Raw genomic sequence first — 25,881 nt, 5'->3', positions numbered from 1 at the left:
GTGTGTGGTGTGGAGTTGGTAGCAGGGTCTAGCCTGCAACCAGGCCCTGTGCCGATCCCTCCATAAGTGTCCAACCACCCCCAAAGCACTCCAACCGCACGAGTATGCATGGCTGACTATGTGATTTAACAATATAAATGGTGTCATTTAAGTAAGGCCTAGGCATCCACAATGTAATAAACACTTTGAAGCTGCACAGTTCCATGTTTTAATTTTCAAAAAACATTACCAAGAAGGTCAGGAGGCTAGCTGTAATCACTTTAGAAATTACACTCAGTAATTCACTTACAAGTCTTGACTGCGAGTTCTAAAATGTCATGCACTGACGTAATACAAACCACAAGTTAAATTTGCAGAACACAAGACAACAAATCTTCAATTATCACTCCTTATCCACAGTGTGGCCACAGAGTCACCCTAAATGCCGGGTGCAAAACTGGCAGCTGCAGATGTATTTTCAGATCACTGGAACAACTAAAGAGAGGTGGTGTAAGATATATATGCAAAGCATGGTATTACGCTAAACCGCAAACTCTCTCATCTCTAGAGCTCTTTTTTATTTCTTTAACAAACTTTTAATCGAATTTTTAACCGAGTTGAGTCGGCGATAACACTCAGTACAGATATAACTTATAACATCAAGCATAACAGCACTGCACATTGACATTCTGACCCATAACAGCACTGCACATTGACATTCTGACCCTAATCATCACCTAGGTAGGACGAAAATATGTGTACAATCCATGCTCGTGTTGCCCCTCCTAGCTCCCTCAACAGCCCCTCTTTTCCGTGTTGACTTCCTATACTGTTGTTAGACCATGGGGTGTCTGGGCAGGGCTTCAGATGTATTCCCCTAGCTTCGGCCCACTCCTTCCATATGTTGTAATGTTTTTTGGGACAGCCTCTCGCCTTATATGTAGCAGGTGTGGGGGACCCTGCATACCGATAGCTCTACCCTCAAGGGCATAGACTAGGTTCACAAACACCCCAAAACCACCAGTCATTGATAATGAGAAGATGGGCTGCCTAGTAAAACAACAGAACATCCAGTGTGGCCACACCACCCTCAAACACCGGCCTGCAACACTTTTCTAAGAAGAGGAGTGGTATTCCACCCCCCAGAGTAGCGTCTGCAACACTGCATTGATTTTCACAAAGAAAGAAGTGGCAATCGGGAAAGGGTGGTTCTGCAACTGGTATAAGCTGAGGAAGCGCAACCATCTGAAAGATTGCTGAACGTCCCATCAAGGACAATATAAGCGTATTCCAAAACTTAACAACCCTCGACAGCCATTCCATCTGTGGTACCAGGTTGCCATCAAACAAACACTGGGCGCTCCTGGTGACGAAGACTCCCAAATATCAGAACCCTGCGGATTTAATCGGTATCCCCGGCGCCCATGGCATATCAGCCGGGCATGGAGATATGGGGCAGATCTCTGATTTCCAGGGGTTAAGCCGAATGCCCTAGGTCCTGTTACGGCCAGGTCCCCCAAATACAAAAGCACATCATCTGTGTACAAAGAGATTCGGTCACTCAATACGTCGCCCCACTAAAGCCACTATACAATGCAACTATTCGTACCCAGGCTGCCAAAGGTTCTATTTCTACGGCAAATAATAAGGGGGACTAGGGGCACCCTTGACTGGTAACCCTCATTACTGGAAACCAGTGTGAGACCACCCCTTTACACGTACCCTGGCTCGGAGATTGGTGTTCAAAAGAAAAAAATACTTGATGAACATAGGACGAAAGCCTATGTGGGCTAGGGGAGAAAAAACACATAGGCCCAATCAACCGAGTCAAATGCCTTCTGAAAATCTACTGACATTAAGGCTCTATGTTCCTCCTCATCGCTACAGCTTAAACATCACCAGCATCTTTATGAGAACTAATACTGCTGATGGCCAGAACAGATATTATCAATGATAGACTCAGTACGTTCAATTTGTTAGAAATGGACTCTATTCGTGTCCCTCAAACATTGTCTGCTTTTCATTTCAGATTGCCTTGTATTTATTTTCATTATTTTTCTAAGGGATTACAGAGGCTTAGGAAAAAAGCCTCTAAAGACTGAGGATTGTTATTACATATACTTAAAGATTTGAGCTGTTCAAATGACATGGCTTACAAGCAGTGACCTACATCAAATAAGGCATGAAATCTGCAAATGTGCCTCATGCGAGATATGAACTTAGGATAGGACAAAACTTCAAAATAATAATATATTTTCATCTGGGAGTGCTCCACATTCCTGAAATGGTGCCTTTCCCGTGTAAAGTGTTTAACTTATATATTATTTTGATGGCCAGATAGTGGGTGATAGATGGAGAAATTTTAAAAAGTAGAAATACTTAAATCTTTGTGACAGGTTAGAAACATAGGATCCCTTCTTAGAATCTGTGATGAAGGTGGCTATGTGATCCACTGTAAATCAAAGGGTCTACTCAAGCAGCATCGGATGAGACAACAGTACTGCAATTTGATTATCCACATACGCAAAGAAATGCTGGAGGATTGACAGCTAGGGGAAAGCGGCATCTGGGTCAACTCAGGTAAACAAAACATGTCAATTTGCACCATTTAAAGTGGCGCACAACCTTAAGTGCAATTTTTCTCTAATTAGCTCTTAAGGATTATTCACCTTTGCAGCTGATGGTGACCCTCAGGCACACCATCAAACTGAGGAATTCCTATGGTTGAGTGTGCAAGTGCAGATTGGCACAGTGTGGACATGTACACCCATCCTCAGTGCACAATATGTAGGAAGCTTTTGCCATGGATCTATGACTGATGTATAATCCCAGTGGAATACAGTGACTTAATTCTGCTCAACATGCCTACAAAAAAATTATCAGGAACCTTGTTGGAAAATATGTTGTCTACCTGTTCACAAAATCGTCTATGGTCGATGTGTCTACCTCCACAACAACTCTACTAGAGTTTGCCCCAAGGAACTCAATAGCCTTACCTTGTTTCATCAATGTACACTGATTCAAGAACAGTAGCGGCATATTCCAAGTTCTTTTTTAGATCTGCTACTGAAGCTTCTCCTCTTTCCAACTGCTTTACCAAACACCGCAACCTAGGAGGAGAGGAAAACAAACCATTATTGAAAGAAACATTTTGGGCATTTGGGTGAAATGCATGTAGAATATTACAGTTTAAGCAAGCAAGCACGTGTTACTTCTATACCGAAAGCATGATGATAAAAAGGGATAAAGAAAGTTTCTAAGCAGCAACTCATGACGTATTTTCAATCATAAAGTTGTGACTTTTGACACCGTACAAAGAACAAGCATTGGCAGAGCCAGTATATCTGTCTTGCATTTTGAGTCCTTACTAAAAAAAAAACTTTTTAAAAAGGATGCTGTAAGGATGGCAGAAAAATACAGTAAACAACCAAGAGCATCATGTGAGAGAAATGCTCACAATAGATAACTTAACAAGTGAGGTGTTATGGACTAGAAAGCCAAAAGTCAGCAATGCACAAAAATACAAAAAAAAACAATGTGCGCCATATGAATCTCTCAAAATGAAAAGTACTGTACTGAACTAAATACTACCCACAAAACTACAAATATTTAAATGATTTTTAGCGGCACTGCAAATTGAAACCTTTCTTAAGGGGTCCTCTTAGAATTGAAGGGTTCAAATGTCATACGCACAAAATATCAAAGAGAGCAACTAGCCTGGCACGTCTAGTCTGTTCCTTTTATGAGTGTGATACCAGTTGACAATTTGTGCACCACAGGCTCTAATAATCATAAAAGCGAGCATTGCCTCTATATGTGCCGACTGCTACATATAAAGCTTTTCTAAATCAGCACGGTTCGGCCCGCAGGCTTTGTCAAGTCTTACACATCATAAAATGATAGGCCTATTGCCTTTGTCGCCACAATCAAAAGTCAAAAATAAGCTTTGACGTTAAGATAAACAAAATATGACCATATGGTATCTGTTTAAAGGCCCCATCAATAATTTTAGGCAGAAACAAAGTTAACATTGTCATGAACATAAAGTCTCTCTCTGAAACACCAAGGATATATTGTGGTCAGACTTCAAAAATAACCTCTGTACTAAACCCATTCATATTACATTTGTCAGAGCTCGCAATGTAAAACACAATCCTATTGTATTTGCCACAGATTTCAAATTGTAAAGTCCCTTTCTGTAGTTTTTGTCACGGCGTTCACAATGTAAAGTGCCTTTCAATTGTATTCGATAGAGCTTTTATCAGAGGCCAAAAGGTTGTCTTTTGTGCTGAGCTGATCTTGTGGTGTTTTTATTGAAGGCTAGTCTAACTCCCCAATTTGACACCAGCAGCAGCCTGATTTTGGAGGCTGTTGTCAATTAGATATCCAATTGTGGCAATGAATCGTGCAAGCCCAAGAGCGTAAGGGGCTCACATGTTATGGCTGACTTTCACATGAACACATTGTGGTGAAGGAGTGACCCGAAGGATCTTTGGGTGCACCCGATGAGGCTTTTTATCAATCAGATTTGATGGATCCGAGTTTGATGTTCTGAATTGTGTTGAGTAGGAGAGATTAAGTCCACTCCAAGGGAGTGCCTAAGATTTGTTCATGAGTTTTATGAACAGGGCCTCATGGGCAAATCCAAGTATATTTAATCTAGTTATTGTTTTTCTTTTTGCTCCAATAAGGATTCAAGCTTCCAAACGGTTTGTGGGTATAATGACTGTTGTTCAGCATAGCAACACCTTTGCTAGCAATCTGGGTAGCACCATCATGTGATGAGATAGCTCGGTGGGCTAATGCATCCACCCTAGACATCTCTGAGACACACACAGTCTTTTAGCTTTTGAGGTCAATGAAAAGAGTATTATGGAGGGTATAAGGGTAACCTGTTATTTGCCCCTCCATAAAATCCCTAAATGTTGCAATACAGGAAACAAGCTGATATTGTTGCACACTTGTTCAGCGACTCCTTCGAGATGGAGGTATTTTATTTTCTTGGAAAGAAAGTATCGAACGGGGGATGCCCAGAGCACAGCCCCACTTCTGCTTGCTTGAGTATTTATGAGTTTGGATACGTTTGCTGTTCTCAGTGTCAGGTTTTACACCTAACTATCCGGTAACATTAGGTGCAGAAAAAGCACAGAGACATCATAATAGGCTGCCTCTTGTGGCCGCGTCATGCTATTGCATCAGGTCCTTCTGAAAGATACCAACCATTCTATCTTAATTACATTCCATGAGTCTTGGCCACAACAAGCCACTAATTTCCAGGAAGGGCAAAAAGTGCCGCGCCGTCCTTTCTCCATGTCCACTGTGGTTTCGTTTTAACTTGGAGCACACTGCCCATGTCACAGGCGAGTCATCTTTATTAAAATGCAGATAAACAGTTTAGCTAAAACCTTCTTGTCCAACAGATGCCGTGAATTATTTGGTTTTCCGCCTAGTGCCTCTATATATGAGTGGCCGATTATTCCCATTAGGGAACACAAGACAGAAAACAAAATTCCTTCGAATTGTAATGTGAAATCAACATAAACCCGGGACAGTTAAAGTAATGAAAGCGCCTGCACAGGAAGCGCCTCTGAAAGGGCGACAGCCTTAGAGCAGTGTGTAGAAAAAAACAAAACACAACAGAGCTCATAAAAGGAACTGGCGCGCACAACAAATTTGTTCTGCTTCATCGGACTTTTAGAATCAGCAAAAAAACAAGCAACCTCACTGCTCCTCGCGACCAGCAATCACATTCCACACAGGAAGCTCTTAGAGCATTAAATTTCATAGCAAAGAGCAAGATGTTTTGCTGAACCGATTCCGGCCCCCCTGAGGTGTTTCAGAAAGAATGGAAGCACTGGCAAGCTTCATTAACCCCTTCCCATGCCTGTCAGCCGCACGCCCGGCACCTGCTATCATTGTATCACCGTCGTACCCATCGGACCGGACAGAAAGTCAAGGGTGATTCTGCATTGGTCCTGTCCATGGGCTCCCTGGGTGGGCAAGAGGAGGAGGAGTCTTCGGATTGACTGTAACCACGGTTTAATACATAATGCTGTATAGAGAATTGTTGTTATTGTTATTGTTAAGTGTACTTGTAAAGCGCAACATTCATCCTACCAGGATATCACGGCGCTGCAATATTGAGCAGTAAAACCTAAGGCAGTTTCCTGGGACTTGTTGATTATTCTGATATGGGGAATAATGCAGTTTTTAGTTTTTTCTTAAAGATGGGGTAGGAGTCCGTGAGTCGGAGGTTGATGGGCAGATCATTCCAACATTTAGCAGCAATGTGTGAAAAGGCACGTCCGCCCATCCTGGATAGCTTGATCCGTGTGGTGGCTGCTTTGGCTGAGGCTTGTGAACGTAAGTTCCGTGCTGGAGCATAGAACTTAATTCTATTCCGTAGAATGAAACGGCCAGTATTGTATATTGTTTTATGGGCGATGCATAGCATTTTGAACGTGGCTCTTTGCCTCATAGGCAGCCAGTGTAAGGCTCTCAGGCAGCTTGTGGCTGAATCATACTTTCTCTTATTGCAAACAGCTTTAGCAGCAGCATTCTGGACCAGTTGTAGTTTTCTAAATAAGTAGTCCGACACACCCACAAATAGAGAATTGCCATAGTCCAGCCTGCTAACTAGTAGCGACTGGACTAGGATCTGTCTGCATTCCAGTGGTATCCAGGGGAAGACCCGTTTCAACCTTTTTAGTATGGCAAATCCTTTGCCACATATTGAGGTGACATGGCATTTCATCGATAGAGTGGTGTCCATCTGAATTCCTAAGTTTCTTGCGAACGATGTGGGATTAGGTGGAGAACCTAAGGAAATTGGCCACCAGGTGTTATCCCAGAGCTGTTTAGTCCCACCGAAGAGGAGAATTTCTGACTTGTCAGCATTTAGTTTTAAATAATGTCCATGCATCCAATTGGATAGCTCTGACAGGCAGTTTTGCAGTCCACTTTTGGCGTAATTTTCCCCATTTAGGGTTACCATCAGCTGAGTATCGTCAGCGTAGGAGCAGATATTAATGCCCCATTTCTTGCCAATCGACGCCAATGAGGAGACGTATATATTGAACAATGTTGGGCTCAATGCTGCCCCTTGGGGCACTCCATATTTAATCTTTCGAGGGGTAGAGGTAAAGTTACCTAAACAGATGGACTGGGATCTGTTTGATAGAAAGGACTCCAGCCAATTTAGGGCTTTACCTTGTATTCCTTTTGCGGCAAGCATGTGAATTAACAGTTTATGGGACACGGTATCAAACGCCACTGATAAATCAAGGAGTATCAGGGCGACCGTTTTGCCTTTATCGACCTGCATTCGGATATCGTCCATTACAGCCAGGAGCGTAGTCTCTGTGCTGTTATTTGATCTAAAACCGGTTTGGGAGACATCTAGTAGATTGTTGATTTCCAGATAACTTGACAGTTGTTTTGTTACCAGTCTTTCTAAAACCTTGGATAGGAAGGGGAGCTGTGAAATGGGACGATAATTGGCTGGGTCGTTTATGTCCGCGCCCGCCTTTTTTAGTAGTGGGATAACCGCCAAATTTTTCCAAACTTCTGGGAATACAGCTTGCTCCAGGGACTGGTTAAAAACTTTTGTGACTGCTGGGCCAATTATGGGAGTTAGTTGAGAGAAAATATAGTGTAGACAGACATCCCATGGCGAGCCTGATTTGATTTCTGACATGGCTTTGGTGACCTCGTCTTCTGAAAATGGGCCAAAGGTAGAGCAGTTGGCTTGCAAAGTGGAGTCCATCTGATACTCCACAGGGGCCTGGCTGTTATTTGTAAAAGAGGCATATATTTTGTCAATTTTATCGCTAAAAAAGTCACTAATTTTTGTGCAATTTTCTTGTGATGGCGTTAAATTAGATGTAAGACTGGGGGGATTGCAAAGTTCTTTTACTATTTTAAAAAGCTCCTTGGACGAGTTTTTATTCTCTAGTATTTTTTGAGAAAGATAGTCTTTCTTTGCTTTGCGTATGGCGGTGTGGTATATTTTCAGTTGATGTTTGTAAGTTGCTGGGGTTTCTACTCACTCTCCATTTATGCTCAAGTGTGGTACATTTTCTTTTTTCAATTTTTAGGTCTGGGCCATACCATTTCTCCGAGGTTTTCGGTTTGGATCGGTTGGTTGCGCGAGTCCGCGAGCAATGGTCTAGTGTTTTCTCTATGTTGCCACGCAATAGACAAATTTCTTCTTCGCATGTCATTTCAGAGTTGAGAATATGAGAGAAATCTTCCTTAAATTTTTCCAAAGAGAATTTACTCCAACATTTAGTAGAGTTAGTCGGTTGAGCTAACGGTCTTTAGTCTTTATAGGTAGGTTTAATGTAAAATCTATCCTATAATGGTCCGTCCATGTCAAAGGGGTTATATTTGTAATGTTAGTCTTCGATATGTTAGTAAATATAAGATCTAACATGTGCCCCGCTCTATGTGTGGGGCGAGCTATTTTCTGCGTTAATTGCATAATTTCCATGTCTGTGGCCAGTCGTTTAGTTAGGGGATTATCAGATAGATCGAAATGAACATTGAAGTCACCGATGACTATAATGTTTTTATGGTTGAGACAGAATGGAAGGATTTGTTCTAGAAGTTGGGTGCTAAAGTCAATTGTGCTATTTGGGGGATTGTAGATGATCGCGCATCCGAGGATCACCAGAGTATTGATGGAGATGGAGATAATTAAAACTTCGTGTTTGCCTAGTTGTGTGACTGTTTCTTGACGGCATAAAAAGCTATCTTTAAATATCATGGCCAAGCCACCTCCTCTCTTAATTGGTCGATTGAGATTAATGATTTTGTACCCATTTGGTAGGGCTGCAGTAATATCCGGGGTATTGTGCTCGCCGAGCCAAGTCTCTGTAATAAAAGCAAAATCAGGTTTGCTATCCTGTAATATGTGCCATATTTCGATAGAGTGTTTGGGGAGGGACCTTGCATTGACATAAATACATGTGTAGTCCTGGGTAGGTGTGTCTTCAGGTGAGGGTGGCTCCGGGTAGTTACAATTCCATCTACAGTAACGACAGCTAAAGGGGCCCACGGTGTGGGAGGGTCCAACTTTAGCACAAAGGGAATTGTAGGATGGTAAGGGAGTATTAAGATTGAGCAGCTCTCCACGAGAGTATGCCAACGCAGAGTTGCCTGGTCTATCTGTAGTTGGAGAGACAGGGGTTTTGGCCCCTAGTCCCGGCCTGTCGCGGACGGGCGCAGACGGGCTCGCCTTTGGCGAGCCTTCGGCGCACATTCGGCGCACCCGCTGCGCTCGTCCGCTGCACTTCCTGTAAGGACACATCTTTTATGTGAGGAGTGAATGGAGGGGCGTGGCTATTGGCAGGGGGCGTGCCCTTCAATCGGCCAATGGCGTTTCTGTTTTTGCTAGAGTCACCCGCCCGCGTCAGCTGTCAGGGCGCTGAGCGAGGAGAGATGCCAAAGATCCTTTGTTTTTTTAAAAAGGAGGTAAAAACACAAATTATACACAATTTAAAATTGAGCAGAGGTTCCTACTCCCGGCTGTGCCTCAGGAGAAACTACTTTCAAAGCGCAGCGCTCGTATTCAGCGCGCGCTTTGTACTGCAGAGGGGCGTGGCTATTGGCAGGGGGCGTGCCCTTCAATCGGCCAATGGCGTTTCTGTTTTTGCTAGAGTCACCCGCCCGCGTCAGCTGTTAGGGCGCTGAGCGAGGAGAGATGCCAAAGATCGTTTGTTTTTTTAAAAAGGAGGTAAAAACACAAATTATACACAATTTAAAATTGAGCAGAGGTTCCTACTCCCGGCTGTGCCTCAGGAGAAACTACTTTCAAAGCGCAGCGCTCGTATTTAGCGCGCGCTTTGTACTGCAGAGGGGCGTGGCTATTGGTAGGGGGCGTGCCCTTCAATCGGCCAATGGCGTTTCTGTTTTTGCTAGAGTCACCCGCCCGCGTCAGCTGTCAGGGCGCTGAGCGAGGAGAGATGCCAAAGATCATTTGTTTTTTAAAAAGGAGGTAAAAACACAAATGATACACAATTTAAAATTGAGCAGAGGTTCCTACTCCCGGCTGTGCCTCAGGAGAAACTACTTTCAAAGCGCAGCGCTCGTATTCAGCGCGCGCTTTGTACTGCAGAGGGGCGTGGCTATTGGCAGGGGGCGTGCCCTTCAATCGGCCAATGGCATTTCTGTTTTTGCTAGAGTCACCCGCCCGCGTCAGCTGTCAGGGCGCTGAGCGAGGAGAGATGCCAAAGATCGTTTGTTTGTTTTTTTAAAAAGGAGGTAAAAACACAAATTATACACAATTTAAAATTGAGCAGAGGTTCCTACTCCCGGCTGTGCCTCAGGAGAAACTACTTTCAAAGCGCAGCGCTCGTATTCAGCGCGCGCTTTGTACTGCAGAGGGGCGTGGCTATTGGCAGGGGGCGTGCCCTTCAATCGGCCAATGGCGTTTCTGTTTTTGCTAGAGTCACCCGCCCGCGTCAGCTGTCAGGGCGCTGAGCGAGGAGAGATGCCAAAGATCGTTTGTTTTTTTAAAAAGGAGGTAAAAACACAAATTATACATAATTTAAAATTGAGCAGAGGTTCCTACTCCCTGCTGTGCCTCAGGAGAAACTACTAATCAATATCAACTATGACATTCATGAAAATAAGATGTACAAAAATAACTATTAACACATGCCGCTGGCATTGTCAATAGTCAGTTTAATAGGTCTAAGTCTCCAAGGGAGACATCTAATAATTGATGATTGTAGGAAGCTGGCTCTGTATATAATATACCAAAGTGAGGTATAGTGTGCACAGAGTCCAGTGGAACCGAAAAGGTAGGCAGAGTAGGCAGGGGTCAAGTACATAGCACCTCACTGTCTATTTGTGATAGTGTGGTTGAGCAATAAGGATTTATCAGAGGACAGTGTTAAGCATTTGTTGTACACACTCAGTCAGCAAATCAATTTGCACACTCAAAAACTGAACTTTTAGTATTTTTATTTTTCTAGACCCAAGCAAGCCTCGCACAGGTAAGCAATACTTACTTTACAGTAGTAATGCAGTTGTAACACAGTTTGGGTTGCAATTGTATATGCACTTTGCTTTGATTACAGTATTGTTACTGAAAATGCAATGCTTTGGAAATACAGTACATATACTTTGAATAGGCTTTTTAGTAAAATGACCAGTATATTACTGTGCAGATTGCTTTTCTTACACACTACAGTATACCTGGATATTGCACTGCTGGATACTGCACTGGGACATTTCCTGTAAACAGGTGAGTAAAAAGCATTTTTGTTATATAGTACGAATTTAAAAGGATTTCTTAGGTTTTCCAACTCCACAAAGAAAGTTTTCATAGAAAACCAGTCAATGTTATCCTATGGAGGAAAATAGTGTTATCTGTTAACAGGTAAGTACTTGGTTGTTGGAGTTGGTATTCTGGGGTTAGACTCAGGGGTCCCCCAGGGTCAAGGATATAATCTTGTTACACCCTCAGTGGCACTAGGGCAGCCGGGTGCAGAGTGCTGAGGCCCAATGTCATTCAATAGGGTATATAGGGCCTCCGGTTGGTGGCTGCTGACGAGCAGGCCACTGGGCTGTGGGAGCAAAGCTCCTGGACTTCAGCTCAGGGCACATGGGGTTTCAAGCCAGCACAAAAGGTGCACCCTCAGCAGCACTAGGGCAGCTGGGTGCAGAGTGCTGTTTTGGCGTTGGGATCTCTGTAGCTTTCAATGGAGAGTCTCTGGTTTGCAAACACACTGCAGGCTCTGGGACGAAGGTCTTTTGGGTGGGACCACCACTTGGGGAGGTAAGTTGGGATGCTGGGGGTTGGTTAGGCACTGTCGGTTGGGCCACCCAAGGCCCTGGGGCGTTGGGTACAGGGGTGCCTTTTAGGGTCAGATCTTCTTACTAGCTCCTGGTCGCGGTTGGGGGGACCTTCTGGGTTGAGGCTGCAGGTGTCTGCTGGAGACTTGAGGTAGGTCAGGGGTCACCGGTTCTCAGGTCAGGATCACCGGGGAGACCTCCTCTTGGTGTTGGGCCACTCGAACTCGGGCCGTGGGTGCCGGGTGCAGAGTGGTACAGACCCGCGGATCCTTGCGGAGCTGGAGACTGTTGGTGAACAAATCCGGTGTTCACTGGAAACAGAGTCTTTGGGATGGAAGGCAGGCAGGTCCTCTGGGTTTCTCTAGGTTGCTGGCTGCAGGACACACCAGGATTTCGCTGGAGAAGGTTTGAGTTGGGGACAGGCCGGTAGGGTTGGGGCCAAGTCAGTGGGCGTCCTCCTCTTGTTAGCCTCGGCCCGGCTGTTCGGTCCTTCTTCTTCTTTTCTTCTTCTGGTTTCTTGTCTGATAAAGCCAGGTTTAGGGGTGCTCCTAAGTACTAGATTTAGGGGCATTACAGGTAGGTAAAAATGTTGGAACCAATGGGAGGGGGGCACAAGCCTTTCCCTGGTCGGCTGGGTCCCCCCATCTGCAAGATGGCGGGGACTAAGAGTTGTGCTTCGCCTCGCCTCCCCCACCTGAGGGGTGGAGTTGGCAGAGCTGGGCACACCTCTCTTTCTCACTTGTTTTTCCCGCCGGTTCTCCCGCCCAAAGTGGGGGTCAGAACCAGTGGGGACCGGTTTCTGAAAGCAGCAAGCGGCCTGGGAAGCTCACTGCCCATCCTGGGGGGGGAGGGTTGGGAAGGCTTGGATGTCCCAGGATGTGCATTGTTTCAGGCCACCGAGAGCAACAGGCTCTCGACCCAGGGGTCCAGAAACATGTCTGGTGGTGGCAGCTGAAAGCAGCCACTCAGCCTGGACACTAGTGGTAGGTCGTTTTTCAGGGGGCATCTCTAAGATGCCTTCTGTGTGCATTTTTCTTTAAATCCCACACTGGCATCAATGTGGGTTTAATGTGCTGAGAAGTTGGATACCAAACATCTCAGTTTTCGTTGTAGCCATTATGGGGCTGTGGAGTTCGTAATGACAGACTCCCAGCACCATATACTCTTAATGGCAGCACTGCACTTACAATGTCTAAGAATGTACTTAGACACTGTAGGGGTATAGGGCTCATGCATCTGTACCCTCACCACTGGTAGAGTGCACCCAGCTAGAGGGATAACTGATCTATGCCAGGGTAGTGGGTTGTAGACATGGCACATGGGGATGTGTGCCATGTCAACTCTTCACTTTGTTCTGCACCAAAACACGCAGCCTGCAAAGGGAGTGTGTGAGTTTAATGGTACAGGGCCTATAAGGGTGGCACAATGAGTGCTGCAGCCTTAGAGGTCTTCCCTCGTCACAGTGCCCTGGGTACCTGTGGTACTATTTACCAGGGACTGACCTCTGGCCAGAGATGCCAATTGGGGTTTGTTTTCAATGCAGTTTTAGGGAAAGAACAAAGGCCCTGGGTACCTGATTGGCAGAAGCCCAGGTCATACTCGGTCAAAGCACAACAGCAGTTCAGAAAAAAATGGGGGCAACATGCAGAAAGAGAGCACTTTCTCACAATGATTACTGACACATAGGCATACTCTTATATAGCCACTTTTTGTATGTATTCAATGCAGGTGTTACATTTTCCTGTAACGTATCTGACTTACTTTTTAGAGCAATGCTCATCCCTTAGAGAGACACTGGACGGAAACAAAAACTCCTCAATATGAGAACTGGGACTTATTGCCTCCATCACCTTTTTCTCACCTAGCCTGATTTTTAGGTCTCTCCTACAGGCAGCCCTCACTGTCTTCTAGCAAGAGAACTATTGCATACAGTATAGGCATATAGTGGGCTGTGTGTTTGTCCCTTGCTCATAATTCAGTGCCATTATTGTCTCTCAGTTCCCTACTCCTGATTCGATTGTTTTCCTCACTTTTCTTGGGCTTGTCCATTCAAGGAGCATTTAGATCTCACCATGTTTTGATTGTATGTACCCTTCTACTGCTGACATTCAGACATTGCATTGCATTGCAATGAGTGCTGCCTTAGGTAAAAGTTAGCCCCTAGCACCTGCTTGCTTCCCAACACCATTGTTCTCCATCGGGCACCCGCTACTGAATCAACTTGCACCCATCTCTAAATGATTTTTAAACCATTTCTAGATGGCCAACCTTGCATATGTATGAATCTGCATGTGTTCATGCAAAGGCCGCCATTTTGGAATGTTTTTCATACGCTTTAAGAAAAACTATTTCAAGATGGCCCTTGCGCGTAAGCAGGTTCAGCTGGCAGCGATCAGAGGTAGGGGGGCGGGGCGGGAGGATGCGTAAAGGGGGAGAGGATGCAATGGGGAGGATGCAGGGGAAGCGGCTCTGTAAAAAGTAAATAAAAAATGTTTAACTTACCTTTTCGCCACTTCCTCGCCCGTCTCTCCTCTGTAGTCCTCCCTTGCTCGGCCACAGGAGGCACTCCCAGGCACCCAGTTAGCCAATCACAAGCGTTGTGATTGGTCTAAGTGCCGATGTTCAGAACTCAGACACTGACTGGAGGCCTGGGCATGTTCTAAACGTAGGCTGTAATGCAGCCTTCATGGCGAACATGCAAAGTGCGCAAGACTGTATTGGGCGTCCCGAGAGGGCCATACAAGCAGTCATTGTGCAATTTAGGAGGGTGCTACCACAACACCCTTGCCCCCGTACCCTCACGCAAAGCTGTGGGGGAAGTAGGAGAAAATAAAATGATAATAACACAAGTTATTATCATTTTATTTTCTCTGTCTTTCACTGCGAAAAAGCAGTGGGGCGAAGCTCCTACGCCTTAGCCGAGGAGCCGCCACTGCTCGTAAGTACGCATGCACAGTGGCCATCTGGAATGATTTCTCATAAATAAAAAAATTATCAATGCAAAATAGCCACCTTGCTGATATGTGTATGCTTTGCAGCCATCTTTGAATGCTTTTTCCTACAGCAAAAGAAAAGGCATTTGAAGATGGCCACCATGTGTGCACATATTAGGTGACATGCACAGAAGCCAACTTTTAATGCTTTTTATTTTCTATTTAAAAAAGCATTAAAAGAGAACCACTGTGAACAAAAATGGTGGACATCTGTGGAAAAAACAATGACAAAGTCAACAGGCTAGCATCCCAGTGTAATGGGGAAAACCTATTGACTTTATCAATGCTTGTTCCTTAAAAGCCAATCGTTATTACTAGCGCTTCAACAGATAAGGCTGTGCAATTGCTGTTGAATAAAGTACCACAGTGGGTTCTTGTTCAAACCTGCACATGTCCTTTAAGGTAGGTACAAGACAAAAATGAGAACACCTCTCCAGAGAAAAAGAATAGTATACAAAACAGCAGAAAATGAAAACATCCACATTGGTCACACAAATATTGCCCGACATCAGTTCAAGAGTACAGTGTTCTAAATGTTTCTGTAGATGATAGGGGTCTAGTTCAATACTTTAAAGCTGAAGAAATTGGATCTCACAAGCCAAGGACAGATTATACTCGACTAATTCTAAAATGCACTTAGGTGTGACTTGGTGTCTTGTATCTAGAGCCAAAACCCTGGCTGGAGATACAACACAAAAAGGGCCACATTTCTACTTTATGACAATGTAGTAGCTAAAAGAAAACGCTGGAATGATGTGGTCCCAAATGTCTATTCACATTATATTGAAGTATCTGCATTTCATCTGCTCTAACAGATTAATAGCTGGTTCACCAAGTAACACAGCTATAGAACTCGCTTTGCATGTAATTTTGTGGTAATTACGGGTAATTACGCTATAGAGATTTACACCAGTTACACCCACCCCTAAAAATGACATGACATTTCGTGAAACAAAATTTCAGGGCAATTGAACTCGAGGGCATAGATTGATTCATAATAGAACATCAGCTAAATGGAACCATCAAAAGATACTGAACATCGAGTCAAAATAAATGTGCAGCAAATTGACTGTCCAGTGCTACATATCAATTTCTTTAGCACCATAGTTAAAATAAAGTGTTAGTTGTATAAATATCTATAACACTGCATATAATCTGTATCTCTCATTTTGAAAGGAACACCTCAATGAACCTGCTACCATCACTTTGTAATCGTTGTGTCATTTCCACATTGTGGGTACATCATTGAGAAAAACAAAAATATTGTTATGCCACATCTGGAAGTTTCCTTTCTGTTCCAGAGGTTTCTTCTCGAGGCCGTGAGAAACTGCAAAATTGCCTTCAAGGCCCCCTTAAGTCACTCTGAACACTTTTTGACACAGAACATTGTGTTTTATCACTGCTGTCAACCCTGCCATTGCCACCACAAATTGAATGTGCGGTGCACCCCGTTAATCAGATGCATTTAATTTGTCTTCTTTCAGCTCCTAGTCTAACTGCTCCATTGATCATAATTGGGTTTGTGCTTGGCTGGTCTGCGGAGAAAATGGCAGTGTTTTCTTTTTAATCATTGGTCCTGACTCAACATTACCTATAGCCTGTGGACGGGGGCTCCACATATATTGTCAGAGCAAGTCTTCAAACTCCGTTGATAAGCGATTGTGGCTCCCGAGGGACTGAGTTCTAGACTAGGTCCCTCGGGATCAGGCATTCACATTCAATGTTTGTTGACAGGGGTGCGGTGTGCTACGCCCTCCATTTACGAACCAGGCATCTTTCCTTCTCGGTGGAGGCACGTTTGTGACATACTTTGAACATATCTTTATGACCCTTGTGTCATTATGTCATGATTTTGAAAAGATGGGGCCCTTTTCTTGGCACTGCTGCAATACTTTTCTAATTAGTGCCAACTTAGTTCCCTAACTGCCTATTCAGAACTCATATATTATTATTATTACTTATAATTAAAAATAAAGTAGAGATATTAGCGTTTCAGCTGGCATGGCCGCCATGCAGGACAGGTTTCCACCTACATGCATTATCGACTGTTCCTGTTACCTCGAGTAACCTTGGGTACTGGGTTTCTTCCATTCAATTACAGAGTCTTGTATCTCCAATCCTCACTGCCAATCAAATGCTTCAAGACAAATGACCTCTGTACTTTCACCAAATCACAACTAACATACAGCACGGCGCACTTCAAATATTTACCGGAAGAAGCTTGAAACACATGGTCCTATGCAAGCTAGCATCTAATTACAGAACTTTTTCTTGTGCTTTCATTCTACTTGATAATTTCAAAAAAGTGCGATATTCAAACATCTACACGTCTGTTAAAAGAAAATGTCGCCCTCACATTTCTGCTTGTAAATGAAGTCCTTCTCAAATCATTCCCGCTAAACATACCACAACAAGTCATGAAGGAAGTTTAAAGTTTTCTCAAAGATTCACCTTAAATTCTTTTTGCACCAATATAAATCTTTCTCAAATCACCATGTTGAAGTTTGTTCCACTCCTAAAATGTAAATCACCTACGTTTGGAGCAGATTCTCCAGTGGCTGTAAGCACAATTCCAGTGAGTGGAAGAGTTTAAAACTTCAAGAAGACCCTTATGAGGTAAGGTTTTGAGAGTGCCCATGAACTCCATCCACTGGCACCGCCTCCTGGCTTGGTCCAGAACAAGCATTCTCTTATTGAATTAGATTTTGGAGAAGCATCGCCCTCAGGTGGACAATTGAAGGATCCCACCTGAACGCTGTGTGCCCTAGAAACAGTATGCCTGCCATATTTCATATGATCCATGATATAAATGTTATCTCCACTGAATGGCTGCCGCATGTGATGGTCGCAGCATTAAACTCGTGGCGAGCAATCCTTTCCCCGTATTTGTGATGGCTGCATATCACAATTACTTGGACAGTTTGCAGGCATTTTCTGGCTCAAATGCTAGCACTTATAAGTGTTGAAAGATTCATTGGATTTGATGTGAAAGCTTTTCAAGCATTCTGTGTTCCTGAACAGTGTCCTGCCTCTAAACAGACACAAACAATTACCGAATACAACTGAACCACGCGGAAATATTGATTGGGCACAGCCATGTTTTCATCATTTTACGAGGGGTGAACTGGTGGTTTACTCTCTCATAACAGGCGGGAGTGATTCCCATGTGGCAGACTTAAGTGGATAGGAAAGGAGAGAAGGTGAAGAACCGAGAGCTCGAGCTCAAACTCTGTCTACAAAAACTAGGCCGTAGAAAAACTTAGCTCACCCACTGACCAATACACAGGGCTTAAAATGATCGAGGGGTTGGCAAAAGGTCACTGGCAATGGAACAATTTTCAGAGTGGGAATGCTGGCTAGCACATTCCATGCTGGGGATGTGCAATTTCAGATGTTATGTATTTTAATTTGCAAAGAAAGTAAACAAAATCTCTGGAATGCTATGGCATTATGCTTTCACCTGTACCTCAGCAACTGTCACTAGTAAAAATTACAAAATACTTTAACGTGCAGTCATAAAAAGGAATAGTAAACACGGTTCTCCATGTTAAAAAAAAAAATTAGCAGCACTTTGATGAACGCAATTTCCTGTCATTAGATAGTACCCGAACGCAAAAATATATAAAGGCCTTTTTATGGTTAAATCTCCATCTGAACTCCATCAGGCATATATGGGGGCTCTGCAGCTCCCCTCAACCTTGCTCCCAGCGCCCATGCAAGAGGCAGCCTTTGGACTCTGACAGGGTGACTATAGATGCAGATACCGTTCATGGATCCTAGGCCAAGCTGGGCTACCACATTCTACATTAGCTGGAGTCTGGCTACGAGACATCTGGGAAGACCCACATACAACGAGCTGGCTGTGCCAAGTCTGGAATACACTGCCGCTTGCCCTGCTTTCTAATGCCATGCTACCGGAGGCAAAGGCATGACTTTTCAAAAAGATAACACACACTGATCTAAGCTTGATGACTTTCGGGTTCAAGATTTTGTAAAACAGTTTATCTTCCTATATTGTGGGCACCGGCACTTGTTTAGAGGGAAAAAAACAATAATTCTCTGCCAACATTCACTGGACCACATAATATAGGGCCAACTGACCAGCAAAACTCCAGAAAGGATACACCTTATACCTTATCTGCACTGAGCATCTGGAGAAACAAAGCAGAGGAAATCGCACAGAATGCAAAGCCCAACTACAGGAAATTGTATATTTCAAACGATTTCCCATTTCTAACACAGAATATGATTTTTTTTCCCGGGACCACTTCTTAGACAAATCTCACGTGACCCATTTTAGGCACATAACGATATATTGGAAATAATAATTACAGAAACATCTGCCCATTCAAAATTCTCATTTTCCAAGCAATCATTCAAACATTGTTCCAGACTTTTCATTGAAACATCCATGTAGACTTCCGTCTCTAGCTGTTTCCAATCAAATCCTATTATTTAGCACACAACACCGTTTTGATCACGCGTTCCCACCAAAAATGGCACTCATTATATTCAGAAGCAATGTCAGCGTTTGTGACTCCCACTGAAAACATCTGTTGCACACTGTAAAACTGTGTCTGATTTCAGCTTAGTCAGCACAGTGTCCATCACAGCTGTTTCCTGTCTTTACAGGGCTTTGAGAAACTCTTGGAGACCATCTATTAGGGTCACACCTTCTACATTGGTGACTAATAGCACCCAGACATAAAGAGGTCTTTTGCTATTTTGTCAGCTCATAATTGGCCTAAGATTTCAGACAGTATTAAGCAACAAATCCATTCGCTTTAACTCAGCTTAGAATTTTTTTTTAATGAAATACCCTATGTTGCCACCAAAGACAGTTTGATAGGTAAACGGGTACCATAGAGGATACACTGAGCAGCCTTATGTGAAATTAGATTTTTTGGTTTCTACCATAATCATGTACTCTGAGATGTTTGGTAAAATACAGTCATTGTTTTGTAACTCAGAAAAGCATCTGGAGGACAAACACTTTTTTAAAGTAAAAATTGATTCCAAATATCTCAAGGAATTACAAAGAAAGTCGCTTCCGAATTCACACTCAGTTCAAGTTGGAAGTACATGCAAAATAAGACCACTGCACTCCGTTTACCACAAAGTGATCCTGAACCTTTTCCTTATCTTATTACTTATCTTAAATTTCCATTCTCTGGTTCCTCCTACCATTGTCTCGTTACCTCCTTTTTAGGTCGAGCCTAGGCAGCGCATGCTCTGCGGCATATTGGAGTATGAAATTAAAGCCTCGCCCACTCTCCACCCATATTTATCATTGGCTTGTGTTATTGCCCTTCGTAAATGTTGGCTTCTGATTCGTCAATAGGCTTGTTAGTCCCTCCTTAGTACTGCCTTCCCTTCATTTGTAACCTTCCATGAGGATTCGCCCCTTTACTTCGTTTGTTACACAGTACGTCCTTTTTAGTCTGTAACCACTATTTTCTTTAATGAGTTTCTCCTACTGCAGGCATGACATGCTTTCCTGCAACATTCATCACGCCACGCACACTTTAACTCTTCGAGCAGCCCGGGACAATGATGGCGGCTTCTTAGAGTAGGTCTCGTATTTACAAGAGTTTGAGCTTTTGGCATTGTAAATGCCGATGCCTTTTATTTATGTGTTAATTAGTAAAAGAGATTAACAAAAGGCATTGTCATTAACAATGCCAGTAGCTTAAACTCGCGCAAATGCGAAACCTATTGCATTTCAAATGCTTGTTTAGTTTGCAGCCTAGCAGACAGCACAGCTGTCTGTTATGCGAAAGACATCTTGTGGAGTTTCAAAAAGTTGACGTGGGAATGCATTCTGCCCATCACTTGCCATTGGCTTTGTGGTTTGTAACTCACGTTTTCTGGCTTTTCATTTGCTGGCTTTATCTGCTTTAGGCTGTCCAGCTTGAGTTCGTACCTCCCCATGCGATTGGCATGTTCACTGTATTCTTCCTTTCATTCGTTTTTTGCTAACAGGCCTTTAAATTCTTGTTCTTATCTTCTCGTGTTTGCTGTACATTCAAAGACCAAGGTCAAATGTCAAGCGGTGTCTTCCAGAGAGCTCAGTGTTTTGTGACTTTAAAGTGAGAGAGTTGATAGGAAAGAGGAATGCAGATTAGTCTCCGGATGGAGCCCACTGGTGCCCCGCTGATGCTCCATTTAGAGGCCCTACAATAGCACATCATGTATCGTGAATGACAGATTCTTTATAGGAATGGAGAGATAAGTGACTTGCCCAGAATCACAGTATGTAGTAGCGGTGATGCCCCGCTTGTTTTATCTTGATGCTGAACTTAAAGAATCTCAGCAGACAAAGGCTTTGGGGTGTTTTTTATGTGTTTTTTGGATCATAAACTCAAGTATTGTATTGTACAAATGCTGCAATAACACGTATCTTATTTCTGATCTCTTGCCGAGCCAAGTAGTGTTCAAAGAATAACTTCTCTCCCTCGCCTTTGCATATCTTCCTTCCAAGATGTACTGCTGTGCCTCAGTTTGTAGGGGTTTGTCACAGTGTTAGTTATCCCAGAGGCCCAGGCCACCCGGTCTCCTCTTTAGCATTCTGCTATTCTTTCAGCAGAAACCTATTGTGATATGTATCTGAATTCGCATAAGGCTAACTAAAAGAGCTGATTGCAGTGATCCGACTTTGATTGGTGCTTGAGTGTCATTATGGGTGAATAATGGGCCGGACCTACAAATGTAGCAGCTGCCGACTAGGGCTAGAAAAAAAGTGACTGCATCTAATTTAGGGATCTGACTTGAAAACACATCTCATCACCAAACTTATGTGACTTGCACCCTGTTCGCATTACCAACTACCAAATGTGTTGCACTGCTCTGAATCAATTTTTATCAATCACTGCTGGGTACTGATGCTCTGTGACTGTAGTATGTGGTTGGGAGGCTGTAACTCCGAGGTTGTCCCAATTTCCTTTAAAGAGGTGCAATCTTGATAATGCAGGTGTTGGATATTATAGAAATTGTAGTATAGACAAACAGCCTCTAAACCTGGTAGTTTCCAAAGGCTCTAGAATGAAAAGTAACCTAGTCATCTGTGAAAGCACACAGAAGAAGTTCTGAGCGAAGGACCATCTCAACCTGAAACTACTGTGCTGCACGAAGTAATTATTCATACGCTTTGCAATGGCATAATCATGCCACGCTTTCCACTCTTTTTAAGGACTGTGTGATCAAATGCTTTTCTTTTTGCATGTAGTGTTGTCCATGGGTACATAGTGAAACAAACATTGGCAAAGACAGTAGGTCTCGCCTATGCAATGGCTATTGTCTTTGCTAATGTATTTAGCCATGTCTTATAGCAGCATGGCTGTGCAGCATGGATAAAAGTAAAGTTAGAAAAAAAGCACTGGCCGCGTCATAGCACTTTCTTTTTCTAACTTTACTTTTAGCCATGCTATACAACTTGTCTAAAAGACATTGACAATGCCAACAACTTTTGCATAGCTGTGACCTATTGACTTTGACAATTGTTGTTTTGGTCCCTAAATGGAATTACCTATGCGATCCACCATTTTGTTTCTTTTAAAAATATTGTATTGTAAATTAATATCACATTGTAACAGTTTGTGGGTTGTTTTATCTTATTTTTAATCAAACTTTGTCTCTCTATTCATTTGTTTTTCTTCAAATGGGTTTTTGATAATTTGGGGTTTTCAGAAATGGATTTCTATTATTTTGTATTTTTTATGAACTGGCATATTACATTTGTTTGCTTTCTTAGTTGTTAATCATACACAAGGCCACTGAGATTATGTCAATTAAGACCCAAGTTCGAAATGTACAAAGCACTGTGTTCTAGTTTGGGAACTGACCAACGTACTAGTAGGTCGGTTCGCAAAATACTGATTTGTATTGGCTTGCAATTCGACCTAGCTCATTTTAATTAATGAGGAATGTAGCAAACTGTGACCCACTATAAGTCGCAGCCATCACAGGGATAGTGGCCTGCTGACGTCAGCAGACTGCCATGTCTGTGATTCCGTTTAAAGAAAGCATTTTTTTTATGCAATTACCTTTTTTAAAGGAAAACTGGATGCACTTTTTTTATTTTTATTTTTTAAATGAAAAGTCACAGAAACCTTTTTAGGACAGTAAATGGTGCGAATTGGACCTTGTACGAATGCAAAAAAAATAAAAAATAAATGAAGACCAATACAAGTGTAAAAGACAAACTGTGTAATAATGCAGCACATTCAGTGGCAGTAATATTTTGCCATTCCGTTATTTTTACTTATAGTAATAATTTCTGAACAAATATTCATATCTTTAGTTCCACTTTAATGCCTCATTATTGAAGTCAGCATTTGAAAGGTGACCAGTTAAACTGTAGAGCTTTCCTACCACTGCTGAAACCAAGTGTGGCACTTTATTTTAGTAACCTTTGACCCATTTGAGCTAGAACCAATTTTTTGTCTAAATCTGCACATTTTGCAGCAGATGGTGAATTTTGTGTGCTGTAAATCCAAAGCTATGGAGAAAACACAGTATCCACTGAATTGCACAATTCCAGAGGCCTAGATGATACCCAAAATTAGCAGGACTCAAACTTTGATTTAATGGGATGGGTAATCCAGGAACCCTCACTTACAGGTCTTAGAGAGAAACTATTAGTATTCTATTAGTTAGCAGTGAGGTTAAGGAGAGGACTCCAGTCTCCATGATCGTCCTTTTTCAATTTCTTTGAAGCAAGCTATAGGCCTTACAGAGTGCCTTTCTTTGTGTAGATAATGATCCCATATTGGATGAGGGCACATAGGTGCTTGTTGAACACACTTTCATTGGATATTGGAATCAAATCAAGAAATTTGCAACTATAAGCACGTGGATCAAAATAAGTAGAGACAATAAAGACCTGGTGAATGATAATGCTTGAATTAATGTCAACCACTGGGAAGTCCGCCATGTGGCAATCCTTTCTACCTCTTATTTAGCTTGTTTGTGCCAATACAGGAGGAGACCAAACCAGCTGTAACTCATTCTTTTGCAAATGTAACCGCTTGTTCACAACCTTTTGTACGATCATGCCACCAGACCCAAGTGGCCTGGCTGCTGGACGTAAAATGTACTTTTCAATTTAGGCGCCCAAACAATTATATTTTTCCTAGATTCCTTTTAGGCTACAGTGCTTACATACTGCACCAAAGAACACACAACAAAGAGGAAATATGTCTCTGAAAACCAAGACATCCCCCTATGCTACACAAGTCAATATAATATATTGTGTGTTCAGATTTTCATACATAATCACACAGGATTGCAAATCAATGTATTCAGATGGCTCAAGGGGATAAAATAAGGCAGTTTTTTTTTCCTACTTAAAAATCTTTCATTATCCGCTCGCCAAGATAATGGAAGGTGTTAACAGAGATAGAGCAAGCGTGTACCAGCAGCATCCTGGCCTGTTAGATGTGAATCATGACTCTCATCAGCAAAGCAGTTAATCCGCAGGGACTTTAATGGAAAAGCTGCTGCGTTACCTCCTTGCCTTAGTCATCGTGGAATCCTGACAGCATCTAATCTGGTCGATCACCTTGAAAGACAGACTAAACTTCCTTGTTTCTTGTCATTTGTGGTCTGTGTAGATGCAGACAAGGCTGTCCATCAGCCGCATCCTGCAAAACCTGCGCTTCTTGTCAATTGTAGCGTTTGAGGGCACCAGTGGCATCACTAGGGGGTGCGGGGGGTGTGGACCGCACCGGGTGACACCATCACATGGGGTGACACCCGGTGACAGTGGGTACAGGGGACTGCAGCGGTAGGGGCAGAGCGAAGTGCGGAGGTACGGGGCACTACACTTCTCGCACACGCGTTCAGTGATCACGACTCTTTCCTTGTTTGCAGCTGAAAAAATAGTGAGGAAAATCTACACTAAAAGTATTTCTGCAATGCGGTAAAGATAACATTACTTGTTTAATTGTAGGAGTTGTATAGCATACCGTCAACACATGGACAACTGCAGGAGCGTGCGCAGCGCCATGTATTTAGCTCATCTTCCTAAGGATTTACTGAACCATCTTTACGCATGCGCAGTCTGTAGACCCCCACCCTCACTTTCTCTCTTTTAGTTATTTGTGATTTGCGGGGGTCGAAAAGCGGACAAAAGGAAGTCATTGTGAAAGTGGGCACTTCGCTTTATTGAGGGACAAGCCTTTGGCAAAACAGAGAGACACAGGAATGCCTCCGTGACAGTGTAACCCGATTCCCTTTCCAAAGACAATCAAAAACTGGTACAGTAAGCCAAATTGTTTCCAAGATTTTTGTGGTGTTGTCGCTCGATAGGGTATGCCTGGGCAAAAAAATAACAAAAGTGGTTCAAAAACAATGAAAGACACACAGGAAACTCTGGGAACCAAATTATCTAAACACCGAGCATGATTGAAATACTAGGCCAGACTTTGAGCGAGCAAAACATAAAACTCAATCCCCATGGAAGCCTGCTCAGCATGGATGTCGGACTTCCTGTGACTATCATTTGAATGATATTGCATGAATGAGTTGAAAATACATTTTATAAGTTCTTAAAAACTCATCACATGAGAGACGTCTGACCAAGTAGGGTCTTTAATTGGGAAATAAAAAAAAAGCTGTAAAACATGGCAATAAGATGAAATAAATTAACCTGCAAGGGCAATTAGTGAATACTAGTATTTCTTCTTAAAGAGTAAGCTATCCAAACTGTACACATTTCCTAGTATTAATTCAGCAATTAAACTGTTGCTGTGTCAGCAAAGTATATATAACAAACAACACACCCTGGGTCTCAGTTACAGGCTAAACGTTGCATCTGCATTCTGACAAAAGGACAGACTACTTGATAAGTGCGTTATCAAATTCTCCTGGAGACATATATGAGACAATGAATGTGACCGTCCTCAGAACGCCATGTCCTTGAAAGGCAGCCCACCCAAGAGAAGGCAAAACAAAGAAAAACACCTGAAACCCAGTGGCATGAGCAGGCTGACCCAAAGGCAACTCTTTCTCTCAGTGGCGTCACGCGGGGTGCAGACCACACGGGTGACACCATGAGTTACCGCACTGGGTGACACCAACCCTAGTGACGCCACTGGAGGGCACTGTA

The 25,881-nt window shown here is 43.1% G+C and overlaps 1 protein-coding gene across 11 annotated transcripts in view; it reads right to left on the bottom strand.

Annotated features, from left to right (window-relative positions):
• PDE1C (phosphodiesterase 1C) overlaps nt 1-25,881 on the bottom strand; it is a 1,636,609-nt gene that overhangs the window by 603,596 nt on the left and 1,007,132 nt on the right. For all 11 annotated transcript variants that reach the window (XM_085607521.1, XM_085607513.1, XM_085607514.1 and 8 more), the window contains one exon: nt 2,976-3,089. In XM_085607521.1, the coding sequence (XP_085463647.1) occupies nt 2,976-3,089 (114 nt within the window). The remainder of the gene's footprint in view (nt 1-2,975; nt 3,090-25,881) is intronic.

This window comes from Triturus cristatus, chromosome 5_2 (assembly GCF_964204655.1).
Source record: "Triturus cristatus chromosome 5_2, aTriCri1.1, whole genome shotgun sequence".
NCBI lineage: Eukaryota > Metazoa > Chordata > Amphibia > Caudata > Salamandridae > Triturus > Triturus cristatus.
This window is presented reverse-complemented; position numbering and strand designations above follow the sequence as displayed.